The 26,339-nt window shown below is 33.4% G+C and overlaps 1 protein-coding gene across 1 annotated transcript; it reads right to left on the bottom strand.

Moving 5' to 3' along the window:
• Window positions 1-15,816, bottom strand: LOC127726995 (pancreatic triacylglycerol lipase-like). Its single transcript, XM_052234367.1, has 9 exons — window positions 15,774-15,816; window positions 14,033-14,412; window positions 11,590-11,824; window positions 9,163-9,402; window positions 7,585-7,688; window positions 6,024-6,153; window positions 1,546-1,654; window positions 1,163-1,348; window positions 1-111 (listed from the first exon to the last, which is right to left on the bottom strand). Exons 1-9 carry the CDS (start codon window positions 15,814-15,816, stop codon window positions 27-29), a joined length of 1,512 nt encoding a protein of 503 aa, XP_052090327.1. The 3' UTR covers window positions 1-26.
• Window positions 15,817-26,339: the final 10,523 nt, after the last annotated feature.

Here is a 26,339-nt window from a genome sequence, read left to right as displayed (position 1 = left end):
GCAGTTTCCATTTTTATTGTCGCTAGTTAGACACATGTTCTAGTTGTCGACTTTTTGGCTGTAACAGGTGCTCCGTGTGGTATCTCCAATCCATTCAAACAGAAAAAGTAACTAAAACAATAAGAAATACAAACATTTCAACAGAAGCAGTCATGAGTATCTGCTATATAATCCGTATACAAATGAATTACACACACATACACACATCGACGGACTAGGTTTGTCAAAAATTACAATTTTTCACATGAAATTGTAACACTAGATCATTTCAGAATTGACACTGGGTTTTATTATATAACTGTGAGAATCGATTTTTTATTTTACTCGTCTGAGATGTTTTAGAGTTTGGTTTTGTTAAACAGTCTTTTTTTCTCATTAAATGATATATATCAATCTGAAAAACATATTTCTGTCTCAATTTTGCATAAATTAATACAATTTTCCAAAATATATATAAATTATCATAAAATCATTATAAAAATAAGAAGATATGGTAATGATTGCCAATGAGACAACTCTCCACCAGAGACCAAATGACGTAGAAGTTGTTTTTTGTTCAAGAAACTTTTTTTAATAAATAATAATTTCTAATAAATCTAAAAGGACCTATTGATCTTTAAGTGCTCGTTTTATATATATATCGTTCTTTGAATTGCTCCAAGCGATCCGGGGGCCTTGGTTGACGAGTGGTCAAAGTAGTTCATCTACTGTATCACCAGCCTGTTAACACTGATGTTGTGAGTTCGAACCCTGCACGTTGCAGATCCGTTAGACTTTAATCTTAATTGACTATGATCGTCTTGAACATGCATGAAATATTTGCCGCTGGACATTAGCTTGCAACCAACAATCAATCAATAATTGACCAGTTTCCTTGCTAAGACAGGTGGTTCGCTCCGGGCTTGCCGGCTTCCTTCGTCAACAAAAACTGACAGCCACGATATTGCTAATAGTGTTGAAAGTGGCTTTAAAATACCAACAGTCAATCAATCAATATAAGCGACCTAACCTCAATTCAATGATATTCCTCCTTGAAAAAATGTTATTATAACTTATTGTGGAATGAATCATTCACATGTCCTAAATTAATTAATTATCGTGATTGTTTATTTAAATTAGACTTAGTAATACAAAGAAAATAAATTCTCTAGACCTAACTTACTTTCCTCCTATTTCTCCAGAGGTAACCTCCAATGATATAGCATTATACCGAGTTTCTCCTCCAAACATGTGAAATAAACTCTTCGGCCTTTTCACATATTTAATATAAACACTTTCTATTTCTCCAACCTCCACCGATGATATAATCATTTTGCTGTAGGTTTTGTATTTGGTAATTTCATCATCCCTACAAAGAAAAAGATGAATACACTCCTTGAAGAACACAACAACACGACATTTGTCAAGAAATAGTAGTTTTAAAAGCAAAAGAAACTTAATATTTTGGCTTCATGTTGTAAACAAAACACTATTAGCTTAATTACTCTGATGCATGACATTTGCTTCATTGACTATTGTTTTCAAGATTAAAAACAACAACATTACTTGATATATTCCAGCCATCCTGTGTTTCCAAAATTGCCTTTTATTTGGATGTTGATTGTTCCGTAAGTAGTTAGTGAACCAGATTCTAACTTAATCATGTAATGAAAACCTGGAAATAACGAAAATTTCATTACTTCATGTTGATATTATAATCTGTCAATTGTTTTATATTTTTTGCGCTGAAATGAACTCAAAGTGGCAAAAAGACGATTATAGACATGCTGTTTATCATAAGTATAACTACCCTTTAGACTCAACAATAACATTACAGGATACTAGATACAATATCATCTGAACGAATGATATCATAAGTATAAATAAATCCCCTTTAGACTCAATAATAACATTACAGGATACTAGATACAATATCATCTGAACGAATTATATTCTATTTAGTGGGTTTTGGCCATTGAACATATGTGTGCTTAATTTGATTAGACCTGTTAATCATGATGTACTACTATTTGTTTTTCAGATACTTGATGTAAGCTGTAAGGTTGTCGGAATGCGAATATATATGTTCAAACTCTTTTAGGTAATTTTTTAGTAACAACAAACAAAAGAACTATGTCAATTGGACCTGCTTTGATACTATAACTGCCCTTGAATTTTTACTAGATAACATTTTTGTTCGCTATGGAGATTCCGTATATCGTCAGGTTATCGGAATTCCCATGGGGACTAACTGTGCACCACTTATTGCGGACCTGTTTCTGTATTGTTATGAGTTATTTGAAATTAATTTATGACTAAAATCAGCAAAGACCCATCGAAACAACATCTGATTCAAAAATTTAATAACACTTTTAGATATTTAGATGACATATTGGCTCTCAATAATGACGACTTCAGTATGTACACTAAAGAGATTTATCCTGCCGAACTGACTTTAAATAAAGCTAATACTAACAATGAACACTGCACTTTCCTGGATCTTGATATCTTTATCTTTAACGGGAAGCTTAATACCAAAATTTATGATAAAAGAGATGATTTTTCATTTCCTATTGTTAATTATTCATTTTTAGATGGTGACGTTCCCTTGTCGCCATCTTATGGTGTTTATATATCTCAACTTGTTCGATTCGCTCGTGTATGTAACAACGTATTTGATTTCAACGAAAGAAATCTCTGTATTACTGAAAAATTATTACACCAGGGTTTTCGATATCACAAACTAGTCAAAACATTTACTAAATTTTATCATCGGTACAAGAACATCATTCGTAAATATAAATCAACATGCAGACATCTTATACGTTCAGGTATTTCACATCCAATATTTTATGGTAATATTCTTTACAAAGCACAAAAATGTCGGCATTCACCTCAAAAGCTAACCAAACCTTTAAACAGACTTATTCGGAAAGTATATAGTTACGATACTGTTGTCAAGTCATTAAGGATTGAATATTTTGGTATTAATATTGATTCACTCATAGGGTTTTGCATCGGAAATAAACACATTTATTCTAAAACCAGTTGTTGGCATGATACGGGTTATGTTCTTCTCATATATTTTATGATGGTATGATACTTAACCCCTAACGGGAAGGATTGTACTTGTTTTCATATGATCAAGACATAATCTTTTAATCAGTTTAATTGAGGTCTGGAGCTGGCATGTCAGTAACTGCTAGTAGTCCTTTGTTCATTTATGTATCATTGTCATTTTGCTTAGTTTCTTTTGTTACCTATTCTGACATCGGAATCGGGCTTCTTTTAAACTGAGTTTTACTGTGCGTATTGCTATGTGTTTCTTTATTCTACATTGGCTAGAGGTATAGGGGGAGGGTTGAGATCTCACAAAACATGTTTAACCCCGCCGCATTTTTGCGCCTTTCCCAAGTCAGGAGCCTCTGGACTTTGTTAGTCTAGTATGTTTTTTAATTTTAGTTAATTTATATGTTTTGGAGTTTAGTGTGACGTCCATTTTCACTGAACTAGCACACAATTTTATTTAGGGGCCAGCTCAGGACTACCTCCGGGTGCGGGATTTTCTCGCTGCATTGAAGACCCATTGATGGCCTTCGGCTGTTGTCTGCTCTTTGTTCGGGTTGTTGTCTCTTTGACATATTCCCCATTTCCATTCTCAATTTTATTTTGGTGATCTGAGATCGTGACGTTCAGACTATGTATGTTGAGACACATAAACTGTAAGGTTTTTGATGATCTGATATCGTGACGTTCAGACTGTGTATGTTGAGACATGTAAGCTGCAAGGTTTTTGGTGATCTGAGATCGTGACGTTCAGACTATGTATGTTGAGACATGTAAGCTGTAAGATTTTTTGTGATCTGAGATCGAGACGTTCAGACTATGTATGTTGAGACATGTAAGCTGTAAGATTTTTGGTGATCTGAGATCGAGACGTTCAGACTATGTATGTTGAGACATGTAAGCTGTAAGGTTTTTGGTGATCTGAATTCGTGACGTTCAGACTGTGTATGTTAAGACATGTAAGCTGTAATATAAGTTATCTACGTTCATATCGTAGATATGGATATTTTAACACCCTGAGGTATCCAAGTACACCCTGAGGCGCAGCCGAAGGGTGTACAGGGTACTGAAGGGTGTTAAAATATCCATATCTACGGATATGAACGTAGATAACGAATTTATCCCCGGTCTCAGTCTAAATCTGGCGATTTTTAGAGAAATTCGACCACAAAGTTTAACGTGAAAGCAACGTTTTTTTCATTTTTTAAATATCTTTTATTGAAATCTGGGAATTTGACATATTTTTAACGGGGTGTAGGGTACTACCTTTGGTAGAACCCTACAGGTAGACAAATATAAGACGTTTTTAAACTAGAGACAGAGAAACTTAAATGGGTCGAATTTGGCGCGCAATGTTGTGAGAGTTATATCATAAACGGTGTGACGTCAACGTGGGTCATTTGCATAGCTAGGTCAGTAGTACCATTCATTGACAATGTGGCTGCATAGTGATGCATTTGCTAAAATGAGTGCAAGTAATCGATACAATAAGATAAAATCGTTAGTGGATTACGTATTTAATTATACAGACATCATGGAAAATCTACAGAATTCGATATTTCATAAAGAACAACAATGGAACTAAGGAAAACGCGCGTGAAATTCCCCGATGTAATGGGTAGCAACGTCCGGGGATATGGGTTAGCAACACCCAGGGGCTATGGGTTTTGTAACGACGTGCGTTAACCAATCAAACTCCTAGAAATATACTAAGCCGGGGATAAGTTTTTTTGTGATTTGAGATCGTGACGTTCAGACTATGTATGTTAAGACACATAAGCTGTAAGGTTTTTGATGATCTGACATCGTGACGTTCAGACTATGTATGTTAAGACACATAAGCTGTAAGGTTTTTGATGATCTGACATCGTGACGTTCAGACTGTGTATGTTGAGACATGTAAGCTGTAAGGTTTTTGATGATCTGACATCGTGACGTTCAGACTGTGTATGTTAAGACACATAAGCTGTAAGGTTTTTGATGATCTGACATCGTGACGTTCAGACTGTGTATGTTAAGACATATAAGCTGTAAGGTTTTTGATGATCTGACATCGTGACGTTCAGACTGTATATGTTAAGACACATAAGCTGTAAGGTTTTTGATGATCTGACATCGTGACGTTCAGACTGTGTATGTTAAGACATATAAGCTGTAAGGTTTTTGATGATCTGAGATCGTGACTGTATATGTTGATACCTCTTGATGTATATTGGTTATTTGTGTCATTTACTTATAGACTGCAAGAGGGTCGTCATGGGGTACCTTCATGACGAATAACGGTAAAAAATCTTGCCAAATGACGTTAACGGTCATTTTTGGTACATGACGATAAAATGTACATTTTCTTAGTGATGATAAAAAAAATCGACTGATTTTGACGAATCACGTTAAATTCTTTCCAAAAACAACGTTAACGGATATTTATTTGAGACCTAGATGACGTATCACGATAAGGATATTCTGACGAATCACGATAAAATTTTAACCAATTTGACGCTAACGGTAGCCGAAAATTACCGTTTGACGCCTGACGGTAAAGGACATTCCTACCCTCATGCATCGCCTTTTATTCTTACACAAAAAAAATTAAGACTTTTTTTTAATCAAGAAATATATAAAAGACAATTGAATTTAAGTCATATGAATGTCCGATTCGTTATTTGGTTCAAAATAAAAATATTCTGTTCTGATGTGTATATGCGAGGTAAAACTAGTTTTGAAAATCTAACTTGACAGAAAACAAATAAAAAACAAACATGGTCACAATTGTGAACGAAAAAAAGATTTAATGAAAAAAATCGATGCACATTGCATACTTTTGAAATTGTAATCTAGCCGTGTCGATTGCTATACATCACCGCTAAGATAACAACGGTATAACAAATTTAAAACCGAAAATAAATTTCTCTATATGCGTTAGATGAAACATTTACATCAATGATTCGAACATTTTTGTACTGTTATATACTACTAACCACAAAATGGAGACTTCTCTTTCGTGTTAAGAAAGAGTTTTCCACGTGCTCGATACATATCTGCATAGTAACCAAGCTGTGAGCAGCCATTTGAACCACACGTTAGACAATTTCCAGCATTAAAAGATTCCTGAAACAAAACATTGGTGCATTATAATAACATTTTCATATGTAGAAAAATCAGATACAAACAAGTTGGTTTTTTTCAGCTTTATTTAATGGTACAATAACTCTAACGCCATAAAGTGTCCTTTTCCAATATATCAAGGACCATAACTCCTGAACGGTAAATGTGTTGAAAATCGTCAGTATCAAACTTGACCTCCATTTATCATCAGTATCAACATATTAAAATTTGAAAAGCATTGGTTGAACGGTTCATAAGTTATTGCACGGAAACTATTGACAGCCAAAAACCCCGACAAAAAAGGCTTTTCTGACAATCAGTGCATTCAAAGAATATCAAGACGGCTTTTCGAATATATCATTGCACGTGGTTTTACGTTAGTATCTTGCTTATTGAAAACTTGGACAATTGCAACATGGCTTGCCTGAACAATATTATAAAAGTGAACACAGTTTTGCTTTAAACCCATCTAAATCTTAAACAGTAATTCCTCTTAAGAGTTTGATCCGACTTGTCCGGGATCGGGTATGCAGACGGGTCTATTGAAATGTACAAAAATATGATAACTTTAAAGCACTTTCATGTACATAAACATCATTTTATTAATCCTTGCTTTTAACACAAAAAATACAGTTCCTTAAAGAAAATATTATTTCCAAACTTTTTATATAATTTCTGACATTTAATGGTTTATGGATGCATGGATGTTTTTCTGATTTTATATGAACTTATTTTTACTTATCAAACTACAATTTTGGTCGAACATTTTCATATTTCTTTTCTATAACAATGGTTAACTGGGTATAGATATATGGTCATCCCTGGACTCTTCCCGTCTGACAGTAAAACTCTTGACAATGTGGAGCTTCCGTTTAACTGAACGGGGGTGTACATCTTTAAGTATCATTAGGTAGACTATTGCAGGGCATAATTTCTCCTATTTATGCAGCACTCTCATTTTCAAGAGACAGTCCTCCCGCCCTTCATGTCTGTCGACCTACCTATTGGAGAATGTTTTTATTTGTTCTCGTCCTGAGTATGTATGAAATATTTTTAATACACAACTTGAAGCAGGAACTGCTTATCCTTACGGGGCAACCGAGTTAACGAAAAGATAAAAAACCAAATACTTCACTCCAATCAAGATTGACCAACACGAACCCCACGAAATAACCGGGATGAACTCAAGAGGTAAGAAGTTCTTGCTTCACTTCTTGAACCCGACGCGTTTGCTTTTGACGAATAAAAAACTTGTGATAAGACGTACTAATATATTACTTATACTGGTCAAAGATTTTAACTCCATTTTAAATTTGAAAGACTTTGTAGACGAAAAGAAAATGATGAAGAATTCGCGTCAATATTTGACTTATAACAATGCAGTCATGTCTTCTTGTCTTTCTTTAGCCATTCGGTCGTTGTGTTAAATCTTACAGAAGAGTTACAAGGGTATGCTGTGAATGGACATGGAGTGTTGATTGATTCTGTAAACACTTCATGAGATCGGGAATGGCTACACGAAACCGCCTCAGCAGCACCTACAAATTGTATAGAAAATAAAATGTCAAATTGTTGAGTATGTATAAATATATTTCAAATAAATTCATAAAGAACACGTTCCAGTAACATAATGTTTCTTAATTATCTGTAAGCGCTTTCTGCAAATATTAAGAAACATATATATATATATAGATATAGGAAGATGTGGTATGAGTGCCAATGAGACAACTCTCCATCCAAGTTACAATTTATAAAAGTAAACCATTATAGGTCAAGGTACGGCCTTCAACACGGAGCATTGGCTCACATCGAACAGCAAGCTATAAAGGGCCCCAAAAAATTACTAGTGTAAAACCATTCAAACGGAAAAACCAACGGTCTAATCTATATAAAAACGAGAAACGAGAAACACGTATGAACTACATAAACAGACGACAACTATTGTAATCAGATTCCTGACTTAGGACAGGTGCAAACATTTGCAGCGGGATTAAACGTTTTAATGGTACCAAACCTTCTACCTTTTCTGAAACAATAGTATAACAACACTATAAAATGTCAATTGGAAGGCTTAACTCAATCAAAAAACGTAAATTAACACACAATGAACGATTTAATTTGACCTGTGACACCTGAATGCAAATACACAGTTAATAAAAAATTACAAGGGATAAATAATTAAAGTCAAAGGTAAATAAACAGGTTTAAACAAAGTTAAAGTATGATATCACTGTGAAATTTCAAACAATTTTTTAAAAATCATAACTTTTGAAGAAACCTGCGTCATATTATACACAGGTAAATGAAAATAATTTTGTTGTTAAGTATACTTCTTCTTCTGTGTGTATAAAATCTTCCGTTTAGGAATACCAAGAAATTTCTTTGATATCAATAAAACTAATCCAACACTTGGTACATATGGGGTGAATATCAACAATAAAAATATACAATTAGTGATAGATAAAATTCCTGTACAGGTGCAAGAACAGCATCTAAGGAAAATATATATATGTGTAACTGGAATGTGTTTTTTTTCTGAATTTATTTTGAAATATACACGACTGTACCAAGGATTATTTACTACTATCATATATACTAGTATAACTTACAATCAAGAAGCAAGAACAGTTTTAACAGTGCTGTAATGTCTAGCGCTTTCATCCATCTTGGGACTTTCAAGTCTATAGAGTTTTCATAAACAACGTCGTTAAGGGAAGATATATATATATATATATAATGATTGCAAAATTAATGAGGTTGGACCTTTTATAATCAAAACATGAACACAGTCTGATTTTGAGAATAACAATTACCCAGGAATTATCAGATTGATGTAAAATATTGCTGAACTATACTTGCAGAAGAAAACCATGTTTAATCACCTCTGTCATACACGGTCTTTTAATCAAAGTCACTTAGTATAAAAGCGACCGAACCATATTTCCGATATTTTTTGATCGTTAAGAAGGTGAAGGGTTTACGTCTATTCTTAAAGTAATTCGTCTAACAAACCTTTAAATCCACCACCAAACAAACCGCTAAATGCGCCAGAAATCTGGTTTGGACAACCCGGCTGTAATTTCCCTCCGTTTACATAAAAATCTACATGTCCTGAAACCTGCATTAGACCTGCACCGCCCTGACTAAAAGGAGCTCCGTTAGTGTGAATAACATCTACAAACTGTGCGTCTGTGTCGTCTAGTCTAATCTGCATTGGATGATTTTCAAAGTCTGGTTCAGCCGCGTCCATACCTGAAAGAATACGTATACATGCATGAATTAGACACATGTTAGACATGCACATACAGAATGTGGCGGGGTTACACAAGTTTGAATTAGACATGCACATACAGAATGTGGCGGGGTTACACAAGTTTGAATTAGACATGCACATACAAAATGTGGCGGGGTTAAACACGTCTGCAGGCGCGCCAACAGTCCCCAACATAAAAATTAGCTGAAAAGGGCTTGACTCATCAGATCGATACAAGGCACAAATACAACTAACAAAAACACAAAAGACACAAAGAACAGATCTGAGAGTTACTTGCAGCTTATTATAAACCTTTGAGGATAGTTAACCGATGTCAGTTCTAACTATCATAAATTAATAAGTAAGGTACAGACACAACTACATGACAGTGAACACCGACGGAAGTGTCCGAAGGGAAATGAGGTGTGTCGAGAGGGCAACCAAATCAAGGGGTGTACAGGTAACAGTTTTACGTTTAATGTCATATATCTAAGCATGCATAAAGTCAGTTACAATGAAACAAGTGAACAGTTCTCTGCAACCATATTTTTTTTGTAACCTTGAAATATTTATCAGGCAGGTGGGACCGGTGCAAACCACAGTTGGAAAAACACATTTTTAATCCACTTCAGGCATAGGGTCTCCACTTTTTTCACCTTTGGCGACAATAGGACATGAAGATTTATTCAAACTATTGCTATCAAACAAAAAATTGTATTAACTAAATATCCAAACAAGAAACATTTGTACAATCAATAAAATAGTTTATATCATAAAAACAATGTAAACTTATATTTATTTGTTATATTTAAAAGTATAGTTTGTTTGTTAAAATATATTAAATTAAGAATACATGTTGCTAAATTTTTTTCTCTCGGTATACATGTGCTTTATAATAGGAAACACACTTAAATGATATTTATTATAGTAACTATTTGATTGGCAAATTTTATTAATGTTCAAGTATGACATATCTGCTCTTTATTTTTTGGCTTAAATCATCTTTAATATATTATCATGGAAATACATGATATTTTCATATTCATATAAATTAACTCATTTTTAACAATTTGCAGACAAAATAAACATGGACATTAAAAAGCAAGTAAATGAATCATCAAATGAACAAATTAAATGAAAAAACCTCTTTCAAGGTAAATAGGCAAAGTTGTACAACATATACATATATCTTATCTGATGTAATTTTCATACCTTATTAAACATTCCACTTTAATATTTCATAAATGTACGAACCGTTCTTGCATGATTTTACATGTATATAGCTTCATGATTAACAAATGAAATGAAATATTCATGACAAAAAAATTCAACAAAAAGAGGCAACTATAATTGGAGTACATACAAAATTCAAACTCTTCTATTCTTCAAATTTAGCATGTGTAAAAGAGTATATTTCTTTATAGGGAGCTAATATATGTTTACTTCAATTTGTATTTTTGCAAGTTTTACATCACATCTACAATAGAAACACTTTTAATTTTTAAGGTCTACTCAAAGTAAAAAAATCAAAAAATCGTGTATTCAATTTACTCTTGCGAATAAATATTGTGACCTGGAAAAAGGGGGGAAACTTATTTGGCAATAAAACTGCTACTCTATCTGATGAGCTTTCTCTCTCTCTCTCTCTCTCTCTCTCTCTCTTTATATATATAAGGGTTTGGATGGGGTGGTTCAATTGTGTATTCTTTAACTTTTTAGGTAATTTTTCTCTATTCTTTATATTTTTTGTCCATTATTCTCAATACTTTATATTTTAGCACTCCATTATTCTCTATTCTTTATTTTTTTTGCCGATTTTTCTCTATTCTTTATATTTTTGTCCATTATTCTCTAAACTTTATATTTTAACACTCCATTATTCTCTATTCTTTATATTTTTTGGCTTTAATTCTGCACTCCCCCCCCCCCCCCCCCCAATTATTCTCTATTCTGTAAACCCCATCCAGACCCTCATATGTATATATATAATCAGTAACTGCTGTGGATAGTTAGCAATTGATGGTAATCAATTATATTTTTAGTATACTAATATAAATCTACTACAGAAAAACACCAAAATAATTGAAATCAAAAGAAAACTAAAAAATAACGGGAAAAATGGAGGGCAAAAAAAAAATTTCCTGTTCCAAAGAACATGTGGTTCAGCTGTGTGTGATAAAACTTACCGGAAATACGCGAGAGTCGACCATGAAGCAGCCATCCTGTAAAACCAGCTGTATGAGCACCCAGGCTGTGTCCAATAAGATGTATGTCTGAAAATTTAGCACCAGCATGATCAACCATCATGTCTATAATCAAACGAATCTGTGTTCCCACCATTCTTGTATTAGCTACAGCTTGATCATAGTTTGGGAAAGCAGCACCAGGTCCCCATGTTACAACGACAACGTTCATATTTTCCTATGAAATTTTAGGATATAGAGGAAAAGTTAGTTTAGTGAAAAGTATATACATTTTAGGGGTTGTCGCATGTTTTTTCATGAATCTTTTTCAAGGCCAATAATGCGGGATTAATCAATGCAATGCATGTACGTGTAGTACAATATAGATAACCCAAATAATTCAGTCTTTATAGAATGAAAACTAAAAATTCAGCAATTTTTTCATTTGTAAAGGGCATAACTCGGTAAAAGTGACGCCACCAAAACTCAAACTTGATCTGTGGTGATAAGCATTGTGTATAATTTTCATGACATTTGGTTGAGGCAAACCAAAGTTAAGAGAACGGAAACCAATATCGGGACTTCCGTACGTACGGACGGACGTACCGACGGACAAAGGTAACACTTAATGCCCCCTACGCTGCGACGGCTGAGTTTTTGTGTGTAAATCGCATTACATAAATTGCTTGATAAAGGAATTAGGTATTGAAAATTCACTTGGAAACTCAACATATACCTCCACGACACTTACCAAATAGAAAATCCCGAACAAAAGGTGCGACGGGGGCATAAAAAAGCGAGTTTTTGTGTGTAAATTGCATTACATAAATTGCTTAATAAAGGAATTAGGTATTGAAAATTCACTTGGAAACTCAACATATACCTCCACGACACTTACCAAAGAGAAAATCCTGAATAATCATAGGTCTGTCCTATATTCCTTTGTAATCTAATCATAGACGAAGAACTAGAATTTCCTTCACTCTGTTGGATATCTAAGTTAGATAAGTATCCTTACAAACTATTAAAATAAATTTTATGGGCAATCAAAGCCGGGCTGCAGTACATACTCTAGGGGCGGTGTGAATCAGAAACTGAATAATTCCAAAGATCTGTTAGAGTACATACAATCTTAGTCTATTTAACTTGCAATAGTATAGAAACATTTGACTTTTCTACCCTTTACACAGGTATTTCCAATGCAAAACTTAAAGAGAGATTGAAAGAATTGGTCCAACTTTGTTTCATAAAAAAGACTGATCAACGTAGATACAAACACCTTGTTAAGGGTTGGATAAATCTTACTTCGTAAAATAAAATCATCCTGATTCAAACAAAAAATTCTCCGAAACCGACAATGTCAAGATGCTTGATGTCTTGGTTGATAACATATTTGTTATATTTCGAGGAGGTGTTTTTTCAACAAACAATCGACATTCCTATGAAAACCAACTGTGCTCTTTGCTTAATTGTTTCTTATACACATGGGACAAACTTCATACAGGAGCTTCTTTTAAAGAATGAAAAGAAACTAGCATTATCTTTTTACTTCACGTTCCTCTATAAAGATGATGATTGACAATAAGGGTTGGTTAAGAACAAAACTTTACGACGAAGGAGATGATTTCAGCTCCCAATTTTCTATACTTTCTGCATTTCTATTCCAGCAGCGACTGCATATGGAGTATATAATTCACAATTAATACAGTATTTCAGAACTTGCGTTTTCTATCTTTATTTACTAGATAGAGGGTTTCTGCTTACAAGGGAGATATTAAACCAATGATTCTAAGTGATAAAAGGTGAAGTCATCCCTTTAATAATTTTACGGACGCTATCACGAGTTGGTGGACCATAATGGAATATCTGTTTCACAGATGATGATGGGATATGTTCCAATTGTCGTAACTAGACTTATCACAAAATGTGTACTTAAATGAGCAGAACACGATGGGTGTTAAATGTGGTGCATAATCTGCTTACCCTTCCGGAGCACCTAAGATCACCCCCGTTTTTTTGGTGGGATTGATGTTGCTTAATCTTTAGTTTTCTGTTGTGTTTAGTAAACTGTTGTTAGTCTTTTTGTCGATTTAATTTTTTTGCCATGGCATTGTCAGTTTGCCTTCGATTTAGGAGTTTGAATATCCCTTTGATATCTTGCTACTATCTTGTAATTATTGCGATTTTCACATTTTAAGAATATCTGAATATATCAGCTGCATTGATATTAAAGATTTTTATATTCAATTTTAACACTAATGACTGTCACTAATCATACCATGATAAACACTCTGCGACATTGTACTCAATGACTAACATGTATTGAAATAGTGATAGTATTTTTTTTTTAACAAATCATTTTAATCTTACGTTTTGAAACGGCGTACCCAAATGTTTTATGATTTCCACTTGTAATGATTTTTAATACTACTAATTCTGCACCTACCATTTTCAAAAGTTCGTCTTTCATTTGATATATCCACGGTGTCTTAATGGTATTACTAAATCCATGAATGATAAACTTAATCTTAAGGCCGGGTTTAAATGGAGATTTGGTTATAGTACCCAAGTCTGTGAAATTTAAGAAGTAACCATTCTGTGGGTTACTATTGGTAAATATCTGCATTTGAGTTCCAACTTCTTGTGGTGACTTAGGAAGATTTAGTTTTGCATTATCGAATGGTGGAAAGTTGTCAAAACAGCCAACAAAAGGATAGCATTTCGTTTTGTTTTCGTTAATCCTTGGTGTGGTGACCGTTACTGTACTTGGTCCATGACTCTGTGTCGTTTTTTTGGTAGCTTCTAATACTGTAGTAAGACTAATCACTGAAAAAAGAACACAACCCAAGTTTTACTGAATAGCAATGTCTCAGAAAATGATAATCTTAAATATATAGCTAATGTTCTACCACTGCATTCAGCTGAACAACATTTAGAAAAAAAATGGTTTCAAATATAGCTATCGTCAGTTGAGAATTTTGAAAATACAATGTATGATCAAATATTGGCGCGTATTTTACTGAAACGCAACTGCCGTGTTATTTGATGATAATCTGTATTTACCATACCCTTACACGATGCACTAACAGTCTATTAAATTGTAATTCAAATTCTATTGAAAATGAAATGCACTTTCTTCTGGAATGTCCTCTTTACAATAACCTCAGAAGAGATATGACTGATTATATAAAAAAATACCCCAGTTTAGTTAATTTAAACAGAAATGATCTTTTTACATGGATCATGAGTAATGAAGATAGCAGTTTTTTATCTATTTTATGTTCATACCTTGATAAAGGCCTGCAACTTAGAAAATCAGAAAATTAGTTAAATAGATAGCAAAATTATCTCCCCTTGACCACTGACCCTTTCCTCATGCATTTGAACTATTATTTTATGTTTCTTTAATCACTCTGTAATGTTTATGTCATGCTGTTATTAATGTTATGCTCTTAATGGGCCCTTTAATTTGGAAAAATAAAAATATTGTATTGTATTGTATTGTATTGTATTAAATTGTAGCCTCGAAAAACTGTAAGCTATCACAAGAAATTTAAAACATGAAAACGAAGAAAACAATTAAAAAAACGCAAAGAAACCCCAAAGAAAACGAACTTAAAAACAATTGCGATATTTGGTGTTAGAAGAGTTTTCATTTTACAATTACAATACTGCTGCATGAATGAGAAATTATTGCTACCTTTTTAAGTACGTTAATCAAAAATCATAACTTCTAAAATACCTACAAAAAGGACTTTTATAAAATATATATTCATAAAAGCAAAAAATAATCATAATATGTGCTCACCAATTATCAAAAGGGAATGAAAATTGTTCATGTTCTCTCCGTCCTGTAAGTTCACAAGATGAATATCAAATATTAGAGATAAGAGAGTCCTAAATTGTCAGCAAGGCAAATATATAGAATCCGTACTGATAATGACAAATGAATGACAAACTGCATAGGAATGTAAAGTTGAGGCTCACTTGGCTCATGTATTACAAGGACGAAATCTAAGTTCCAGTCGTGTTATCTATATAAACATTTTACTTATATTGACGCGGTTTGTACAATATCCAGGCAGCTTGGCAGACGTCGGGATGACAACAAGGGAGAACCAGCTCTCATTACATTAATTTACCCGTACTAGTGTCATTCTCTAGCACAAAAGGTATCAAAAAATTACCTGTTTGCACCACCGAATTAACCCGACTGGTCTCTGGAGACATACTTAAGGAACTATCAATGATACTTAATTTTAACCAATTTCTCTAAATACAAATAATATATTCAACGGCACTGAAAAATAGAATAGTGTTATTCTGAAGGCCTCAGTGGAGATTAGTATCCTTCCTAACAGTTGTTACTCTCTTTATATAAAATAGAATCGGGGTTGTTGTTTAAAATGTTTTAGTTAGTTTTAATATATTTATAAACTTTTTGTAGACCTCTGTATTTCCAAATATGAAATTTGGAATCGTTCTAATTTGGGGGAAACGACAAGATAATTTTTTTTAGAGTTATCCCTCTTAGTGCATAATATAAAATAAATATTTTGTGTGATATATATACCTGTTGCCCAGCGGTTGTCGATCTGTTCTATTTAAGAAATAATTTCATGTCATGCTCTATGATGCCCATTTTAACACGAGCAAGCATTATATTTGTAAATATCTTAGTATATATTCATTCTTTACAACGAATGACATCGAGGTGTAAAATGTTGACAAATAGGCTCATGTCTGTGATATTTGTTTTTCGTAAAATTTAATAAGGCCATTAGTATTTTCGTTTGAATTGTTTCAGGCCCTTTTATATATGACTATAGTGCATGTTTTTTTTCTTCTCATTGTTGAAGGCCGTACCATACGGTGACTTATAAAAGCTTACATTCACGTTATTTGAACCCTGGACTGGGCTGCTAGAAACTTTTATCCACTGAACTGTTGACCAGTGAATAAAGCATGTTGAAATCAGTGTAACTTATCCAGTGGACAAGTCTTATCCATTGGTCAACTGTTTTGAGCAACTAAGTACTGGTAGATATTGATTTCATTGGCAATCATACCACATCTCCTTATTTCTATATAGACTAAAACGAAACAGTGGAAACTCGACTCCTGTTACATTAGAATCGAGTGATACTATAGGACAAATCACAAACAAAGAATTTGAGTGTACACTGGCGTAGGAGCCGGACGAGCAATATTTTGCAAAACAAAACTTTTGAACATAAAAAAAAGAAAACGAAAGTACACACTAATTAACTCGTATCAGAAAAGTTTTTTTTTCAATTGCTCATTTCAGTCCACTCCCACCGTATGGGAGCGACATCGGATATTGGTGCTAGCTGAAGCGGAGAGAGGTTATTAAATTTTGCAATCACAGGTAAGAATTCCAACTATTTATGCATTTGTAATATTTGCACGTGTCTAACGATTGAATAATAATATGCTGGCAATTCTGTTCTTCAAATCATTTAGGAATGTTAGACATCAACGTAAATAAATCTGGAGATAGAAAACTACCATAGAGAACCGGATAAACGTGGCACCGATAACTTATGATCAAGAAAAGTAGCCGGTTTAATGCTTGGTTTAAACAATATTTATTCAGATAAATCAACATTAAACGATATTATACAAATGAAATAATATTAAGGATTCAGAAACAAGCAATTTGCTTTTACAAATCTGTCTCCTTTTACAAAAAATAATACACTTATTGGACAATACATAAATATAAATACTGGCATGCTCTGTAATAAATATATCAATATGAAAAAAGGTGAAAGAAGAAGAAGAAGAAGAAGAAGAAAAAAAAATAATTAATGAGAAAAGAAAAAAAAAAAAAAAAAAAAAAATTATAAACATGAATTATTGTAATCTATACGGTGTGAAATGCTTGGGTTTCTATTGAATGATGAAGCATTAACATCAAGGGTTAAAACGTTTACTTTTAATAATATATTTCTGCACCAAACTAAATAAAAGACTATTTTGCTCATCCGAGAGTACCGTTGATCCAAAAAGCAAAGTTTTTGTGTTAACTTGGACAGGAAGAACTGAAACAGAATCTAATAGTTCATGTCTTAAATCAGTGTATATGGGACAAGATAACAGGAAGTGAGAATTTGTTTCTACATCACCACAACGACAATTTGGAGAGTCTACCAAATTACGAACGAATAGGTGAGAATTCAATGAACTTGAATCCATTCTTAAGCGAGCATGAAGAATTTGACCAAAACGATGTCCTATATAATAATACGCTGGGACCTTACAATTTTGGGTACTAATTTGTTTTTTGAATAATGATAGAGATTCACATTTTCTTATGTTTAAGTTAAGAGTGTTCCATAGTTTTGTTGTTGCTGGGATGAAATATTCAGAATATAAACGGGTCCGAGTATTGACTTGTGTAATATTATTTCTTTGTCTTGTATTATGATCATGCCTACTTCCTACTGAATCGGGCAATAAGTCTCTTAAATACTCTGGGGTTTTATTATTCAAAATTTTGTGATAATGAATTAATCTATGATTGCGTCGTCTTTCAGATAATTTTTCCCATCGAGTTTCAACATATAAATTGTTTATACTGGTAAGTTTAGTACCCCCCGTGACGATACGCGCTGCGTCAAGCTGAATATTTTCAAGTTTAGCAATCAAATTCTGATTTTGAGAGTCCCAAACGACATCGGCATATTCAAGAATTGGGCGAACAAATGATATGTAAATTTTTTCAAGTGTAAACCTATCAAGAACATTTTTCATTTTTCTCATTATATTTATTCTTTTATACGATTTAGAAACTATGTATTCAATATGGTCGTTCCAGGATCCGTTGTTAGAAAAAAAGACACCTAGATGTTTGTGTTTACTTACTGTTTGTAGCTCTTGGGTATTCATATTTAATGGAGGATGAAAGGGTCTATTTATTTTTTTTGAAATTATCATACTTTCAGTTTTTTGGGCATTAAAATTCACAAGCCATTTTTTTGACCAATTATAAATCTTATCTAGATCGTTATTTAAAATTGTAGCTGTTTCTGTTGGATTGTCAACCATAATATACAATGAAGTGTCATCTGCGAATAGCTTAATTTGAGCTTGAATGTCTTCTATTATATCGTTTATAAATATCAAAAAAAGGAGAGGGCCCAGAATGGACCCTTGTGGGACGCCTGCATTTACAGGTAACCATTCGGAACTTGAACCGTTAATAACCACCCGCTGGACTCTATTTGTAAGATAATTTTCAAACCACCTTAGTAAAGAACCCGATATGCCCGCTTGTTGAAGTTTAAATAGCAGTCCCTTATGCCAGACTCGATCAAACGCTTTACTTATATCACAGAATACTACCCTTATTTCTTTACCGCTATCTAAAGCCTTCCCAAAATCATTTGAAATGTTAATTAATTGATTAACCGCTGAATCCCCCCGTGTAAAGCCTGACTGATTTTTCGTTAAAATATTATTACGCTTAAAGTGATTGTAAACATGTTTATATACACAACGTTCCATACACTTTGAAATTACACTCAACAAGGAAATAGGTCTATAGTTTTTAACGTCATTCGGTTTACTATTTTTATAAACTGGGGTGACATTTGCTCTTTTCCATTGATCTGGAAAAGTAGACGTACTTAACGATAAGTTAAATAGCTTACATAGTGGATACTTCAAAACAGAAGATGCTTCTTTTAACAATTTGGGACTTATGAGGTCTGGGCCAGAAGCTTTTGTGGGATTAACAATTTTCAATATATCTTCAACTTCAGTAACCGTAAGTTCTATATAACTAATGTCATCACTAATAGTATGAAGTTCTTCAGGTAACATAGCACTTGAATCATCAATATTTGACTGGGAAGAAAAAAATCGATTAAATTCATTTGCCTTTTCGATTTCATCAAATATTAAGTTGTTATTAACCATTAATGGAGGTATACTTGCGTCGTTTGTTTTTAATCCGGATATTTGTTTGACCGTTTTCCACCAATTAGTAGTGGACGGGTTACTGTTCATGATTTTTTTAATTAAATTGTTGTTATAATCATCCTTTGATTTTCTTATTAAACTGGTAACTTCATTTCGTATTTTCTTAAATTTTGACCGATCCGATTGGTTATTATATTTTTTAGCCTTTCTGTGGATTCTATTTTTTTTCCTTATCATTTTTTTAACATCATTTGTTAGCCATGGAGGTTCATTTTTACGAACAATTATTATTTTATTTGGAATACATTTTTCAGCAGCTTCTATGATAGTTTTTGTTATTTCGGTTGTAAATTGTTCAACGTTATTTAAGTTTATTACGGAATCCCAATTTTTTTCAGATAAAATGTTACGATATCTGTCATAATCTCCTCGATCATATAGCCAAATTTTTCGCTTAAAAGTTTTTTGACGACATTTTGGAAAGTTCAAAAGACTAATGATAGGACAGTGAAAACGTATTTGGTCTAATAAAGGTGGTCCGACTCCACAGTATGTTATTATGTGAGCATCGTTTGTTATAAAAAGGTCTAACAATGATGACGACGATTCAGTAAAATGAGTAGGTTCGTCTATCATTTGAGTAAGACTAAATTGGCTTAACAAAGGTGTAATTTTTGAATTAACAGGGGCTAGTTGGTTATCGTTAAAATCACCAGTGGCCATTATATAATTAATAGTATTATCATTAGACGCCATATCAAGAGAATATTCAATTTTTTCCCAGATATCTGATCCACTATTAGGAGGTATATAAAAGGTTCCGAGCAAAGCCTTTTTATCTTTAAATTTAAGTTCTAACCATATTGCTTCCAAACTTTCGCTTTCGAGGTCACTTCGACGTTGAACATGTATATCATTTTTTACATAAACAATTATCCCCCCTCCAACCTTGTGTTGACCTCTGTCACGACGGAAGGGGTGCTGGTAATTTAGGATTTCAATTGATTCGTCTGTATGATTATTGTTTAACCAGGTTTCACTAAACGCTAAAATGTCGAAATCAGAATATTCAGCTTGAATCAGATCTATTTTCGGGGCTAGGCTTTGTACATTTAAGTGAAGAATTGAGACTGATTTTGAGAAAAGTTCACTGAAATCCGACATGTCAGTTGAGTTAATTGAACTTTGAGAAGAATCGATATCGTCACTTGGACCTGGATTTACCTCTATTCCTGCTAGGATTAGCAAAATTTGTATAACAAATAGTAAAAATGAAATAATAAATAGTCTAAGATTCACATTTACACTTGTTGTTTTTTGTACATTTGAGTCTACATGTTTCATCTCTGAAGGTTTAGGGCACACGCCTAGTTGATGCGACAACGTGAAGATTAAAATTGATAACACCAGTGCCTGCGAGACACTTTTACAAGCGAAAAATGAGTTGATACAGATAAAATCAATATAATTTAGTCTTTGTTTGATGTTTTTGCCTGGTGAGTATTGGCCAACTCTCATACGATATAATTCGATTCCTACCCCCATGAGTTATGTTACATCTGGCTGAAATTGGTCAAACTGAGAGCGGCCGTATACAAAGTTAAATAATCCATAGCATTTCGTTTGTTTTGTGAAAAAAGTGTAAGTAAAAAGTAAGAAAAAATTGTGAGAACAAAAATTGAATAACAATATGTTATATGCATGAAGCAAAAGAAAAAGTATGCACATGTACATGGATTGAACAAGTAGTTTGGAGGAATGAGTATACACATGTATAAATGATACAACTTTATCTACGTAGTAATTCAGTACAACTGTAAATACCAGCCGTGTCAAATCAACTCGATTTGATATTGCCTGATTGATTATTTGATCGCTGAATTGACAAGATCTGTCCATACAATTTACCATTTATAGTAAGCATACACGTTTTAAACAGTACAAATCGCTGTACGTTTTGTTTAAAGATTGCTTGTATACGATAAAATTTACAAATTGAAAGTAATATCTTCTTTTTTAAAGTTGTTTTAGGAGCTTGAAGTTAGCCATGAAAATTTCCTTACCATGGATTTTAACATCATGTAAAAACAACCGTTATAGTTTTACCTTTTTCACGCATGAGTAATTTATTTTACTATGAGAGTTTGTGTTGTGAACTTCAATACGTTAAAATTTGTCACGTGACAAATCAGCGATCAAGGTAAGTATTCCCGTGTATTTAACAGGAATTTGGATGAATTACAAATTAGATGTATTATGTACAAGAATTGTGTAGCATGTAATTATAGAAAAATAAACAAATAAATAAACAATACAAAAAAAAGCAAAAAATTCTGAAACAGGACTGTCAAATAGTCTGAATACATGTAGAAATACGTACACAAAAAAAAAAAAAATGTTGTCAATATATGCAGTTTTATTCAAAGTTAAATCATGAAATTTGGACACTCGTGTTTTCAGCTGATGCATTTGAAGATGCTCTCTCTGCTAATTCCTTCGCTCGTGCTTCCGCATATGTTATGAGTTGTGGTGGTGTGTACTCGCGTCTGTTTTGTTTGTTGTTGTAGTCTAGCCTATCAAGGAAGTCCATGGAACCAGGACAGCAGTATATCGATACAAAACGTAGGAACGCTGGCATTGTGTTGACAACATGGACTTGCATTTGATTGTCCTTTACATAAATTTTCCCATCAACTGTCCACGTGTCTCTTAGATGATGCTCAATGCTGAGCTGTCTGGCTTTGTATGCAATGGCGTTTCTCGGCTTGGTCAGGTCCTCATTCATTCTGACGTACTTGTATTCTATTTTCCCTTTTAAGAATTTTCTGCATCTGAGGATCCTCTTTTTAACATTATGATCCTTAATCTTGACAATTATTTGTCTAGGAGGCTGAAACTTGTTGTTAACTCGGCCGTCTTCATTGCCTTCCCTTGTGCGTGGTTTACCAATTCTATGAGATCGAATGATGTCTTCGGGTTTTAGTTGTTCATCGATGGTTTTGATAAGATCTTTGACTAACTCGTTTGTTTGAATGGAAGATTCATCTATACCACCGTCAGGAATGCCGTTGATACGAATTAAGTCCCGTCGACTGTATTGTTCTAACGCATCCATGCCATCACGCAGCGATTGGTTTTCTTTATTAAGCCTCTCTATTTCAAATTTGTACTGATCTATTGTGGCTTTGATTGTGTAGTCGATCTCACAATGTATCATCTCTTTTAATTGCAAGGCTATTTGAAGGATATCTGACTGGGCTAAAGTGCATGTAATTGGCTGCGGTAAAGTTTCAGATGTAGTTCCAGTCGTTGGTTGGTATTGCAGAGAGCTGAGGCCTGCAGGGACAGAAGCATGATGAATAGCGTTAGGGTCAACATGAACGGGTGAGGAACCCGGAGAAGACATTGCGAATTTTTTACTTGAATCTTGTTCAGGTGGTGTAGGCTTGCTGTGATGACGGAGCCTGTTTGTATTTACTGGAGTTTCGGGTTGCATTTTGTCAGTGATTAAGGATGAATGTCGTAATTTTGTAATAAAAAAGGTGGATTAACAGTGTAAGGCTGGTATGCAAAACAGGAACTTGGAATGTTTATATTGTTTGTTGTTGTTTATTATTACACAGTTAACAGTTTTAAACGAATACCTACAATCTGTTGAGAACAGCTCACACACAATATTCCATATAGTGTCAAATCATAATCAGGATAAAAAACTTCAAATATTAGTTCATCGTCACTATCACAATATTAATTTCATCCTTATATACTCAATCCTCCGTTTAAAGTTTAATTATAAATCCATTTTCTTTACATTTTTTTTCCCCAGAAAAAAAAGACGTCTTATCAAGTCAGAGCATGCGCAAAAGTTGGATATTTCTTCCTATCATTTAATTACTGAGACCAACTATAAAAAACACAAGACCATAATTTTCATAAAGTGCCTTTAAAAAGCTATGTAATTCACAAAGACAAAGTTTCGATAGTGTACAGCAACTTATTATTGATATGTACGGCAGCTTGCAGTTTTCAATCTCTCATCGCTTGAGTACCAATATCCGGTGTCGCACCAATACGGCGACTCCTACGCCACTAAATCTTTTATATATATATATATTCCAAAAATATATTGTTAAAAAGATATGTGCAATGTTATTCCAAATTAATGGGCAACATGAGATTATAATAATAAACAATTAAACAAATACAAAAGAGCAATACTTGAGGAAAGAATTACTTGATTGATAAAATTAAGACTTTTCAAATACAATTCTGTTATTTCTATTCTAATGCAAAACTCTGAATTTTCAAACTTAAACATCGACTGTGGAATTGATGGCGGATGTCATCCATTCCAATAAAAATTGGCATTACATGCCTAATTGCATTAGAATATAAACTGATATGTCTGATATGCATGATGGTTGGATAGGATTTTCAAAATTGAACAGGTCATTGTTCTTATTACCATAATTTCTACGGTTTCTGGTCCTACAAAGATCAGTACAAACGTCAAAATTTAATCTCATCTTGCCGCGAATAATGTTTTTACAATAAAATAAAAGAAGACAGCTTACCTTCTAATACAGAAAATAGAAATCCTACAGGAAAGGTACAATATTTGGAGCACATTGTGAGCATTTTGTTCACATCCCAGAGGACAAGCGCAATGTTTACAGACAGGGAAAAACTAACACGTGTATTAAACGTAATCTTATCTAACGCATAGTATGGCTTTGTAAATTACAGGAAGTCGGCGATTTATCACGCCATTTTTACAAAATGACGTCAATATTTTCGACGTCAAAACACATGACTTCTGAGGAATGTTGGTATGGAGGTGCCATTGGGGATTACTCATTGTCATTCTACACATGTCCGAAAGTTTAATTTAGTTCTTCAGTCTGATTGAATCGTTATATATTTGTTACCATACTGTACAGGTTTTAATTATATGTATTTCGTTTAGTTGGGACTGTTACGTAGAGAAAAAAATTCGGATTCATCAGTTAAGTTATGCTTATTAAGAAAGTGGTAGCCTGTTTTCTTTTATTTATTTAAAAAATGACAATTAAAATATCATACAGCCGGAATAAAGTTGTCCTTCACGAGTTTCACTGGATTGTAGCGAAATAGAAGAAAATACTCTCAAAATCTAAGTTTTGGATGAATACAGGCAATATTTGGGGATACCTTATGTGCAAGGATAGATACAGACTATTAGTAAATCTGGTTACGAATGCATTTTCAACCCAAATGGTTCACCATGGGTATGTTGTCTGCGTGGTCAAGGATATTGATTGGGGAATTACTGGAATCCAGGGCTTGCAATCTTAATGATAAAATATAACTGTTTTAAATGACTTTGTGATTTTTTTTCAATTATTTGATAAACAAACAATCAGTTTGTATAGATGCATGTATCGAAATGTGTATTTTATACGTTAATAGTAATAACATACAGGATTGCGTTTTCGGTGACTTAAAGAGTTACATGATATTGGGGCACCCACCTGTTCTAGTGGTTCAGTGCTTGACAGCTGTGTATATTTAGGACTGTTATAGATTTTATGACAAGACTGTGCTTCTCTGTCGTTATGACTTTTGGTAAGTCTGATTTTATACTGAATTACCATAAAAATTCAACACTTCACATAAGATCTAGAACTGAGCCCTTTCGTCCCTTTTTGAATAACACTAAAACAATCTCGAAACAACGTGCAACTAACTACCTGTTCGATTTTGAGGACTATACTTCCACATATTTTAATGTATTTACTATATATGATTTATATTTTATTAAGGAACCTTTTAAAGTTGTGTTTCTGAATGCTTGAACTTTATAATAGGATTTCTTTCTTCTATGATGCCATGATGATATCTGTAGATGTATTTGAACATTTAATTGACGATCTTGAACATTTTATTACTTTGTGACAGTAATAGTCAACTTATTAATTTGTTTATAACTACATATTTGTATTTGTATTTTGCTAAGTAAACCTTACCGATCTTGAGGACTCATGTTCGGGCACATTAGGTCTCAGAGAGGGGGAGTGTGACGGTGATCATTATGTTTACTTGTTTACATTATTTTTTTTGAGGGAGATTGGTTAAAGGTTTGTATCATAACTCAGTATCTATTTCTTCCGAGACCGGACATTTTAATATTCTTGTCGGGTCACTTTCTGTTTCTTGCACATGCCTGACTTCCAGCCGGGCTCGTTGCCCCAAGACACTTTAATATAACGTCACTCACCGGGATCGGACAGTTTTGAAATGAGCAGAAGCTCATATTTTGACTCTAATTTATGGAACATTTCATTAGACAACAAGTAGAATAGCCGCCACCGTACTTTTTATTTGTATATTCCGAAGGCATACTGAATATTTTACGGAGGGAACCAACCTAAACTGGAGTAGATTTTCAACTGTTTCGTTGTCTTCGTGTTCCTGGATATTTCACAAACTTTATCAACACAAAATATCTATATAAAAGACATAATAAAATGATTATATGTTTACATATAAAAAATATACAAACACAAAAAGTACGGTGGCGGCTAGTCTACTTGTTGTCTGATGAAATGTTCCATAAATTAAATTTGGGCTTGTCAATAACGGCCTGGTACCAGTCTAAATTAGCCCATAACAGAAGGTATTGTCAAGATTGTCAATAACGGCCGGGTACCAGTCTAACTCTAGTTAGATTATATTTTGTCTGTCAGATACGCAAGATTGTCCATTACGGCCGGGTACCAGTCTAACTCTAGTTAGATTATATTTTGTATTTCAGATACGCAAGCTTG

The sequence above is a fragment of the Mytilus californianus genome, unplaced genomic scaffold (assembly GCF_021869535.1).
Source record: "Mytilus californianus isolate M0D057914Y unplaced genomic scaffold, xbMytCali1.0.p SCAF_19, whole genome shotgun sequence".
Taxonomy (NCBI): domain Eukaryota; kingdom Metazoa; phylum Mollusca; class Bivalvia; order Mytilida; family Mytilidae; genus Mytilus; species Mytilus californianus.
This window is presented reverse-complemented; position numbering and strand designations above follow the sequence as displayed.

Excerpts from the sequence above, each read along its gene's own strand:
- LOC127726995 (XM_052234367.1), bottom strand. The coding sequence starts at position 15,816 with ATGTCTCCAGAGACCAGTCGGGTTAATTCGGTGGTGCAAACAG. Across the intron at positions 7,689-9,162 it reads GTTTGGTGGTGGATTTAAAG|GTGCTGCTGAGGCGGTTTCG; the intron begins GTTTGTTAGACG and ends TACAATTTGTAG. Across the intron at positions 1,349-1,545 it reads GGATGGCTGGAATATATCAA|GGATGATGAAATTACCAAAT; the intron begins GTAATGTTGTTG and ends TTTTCTTTGTAG.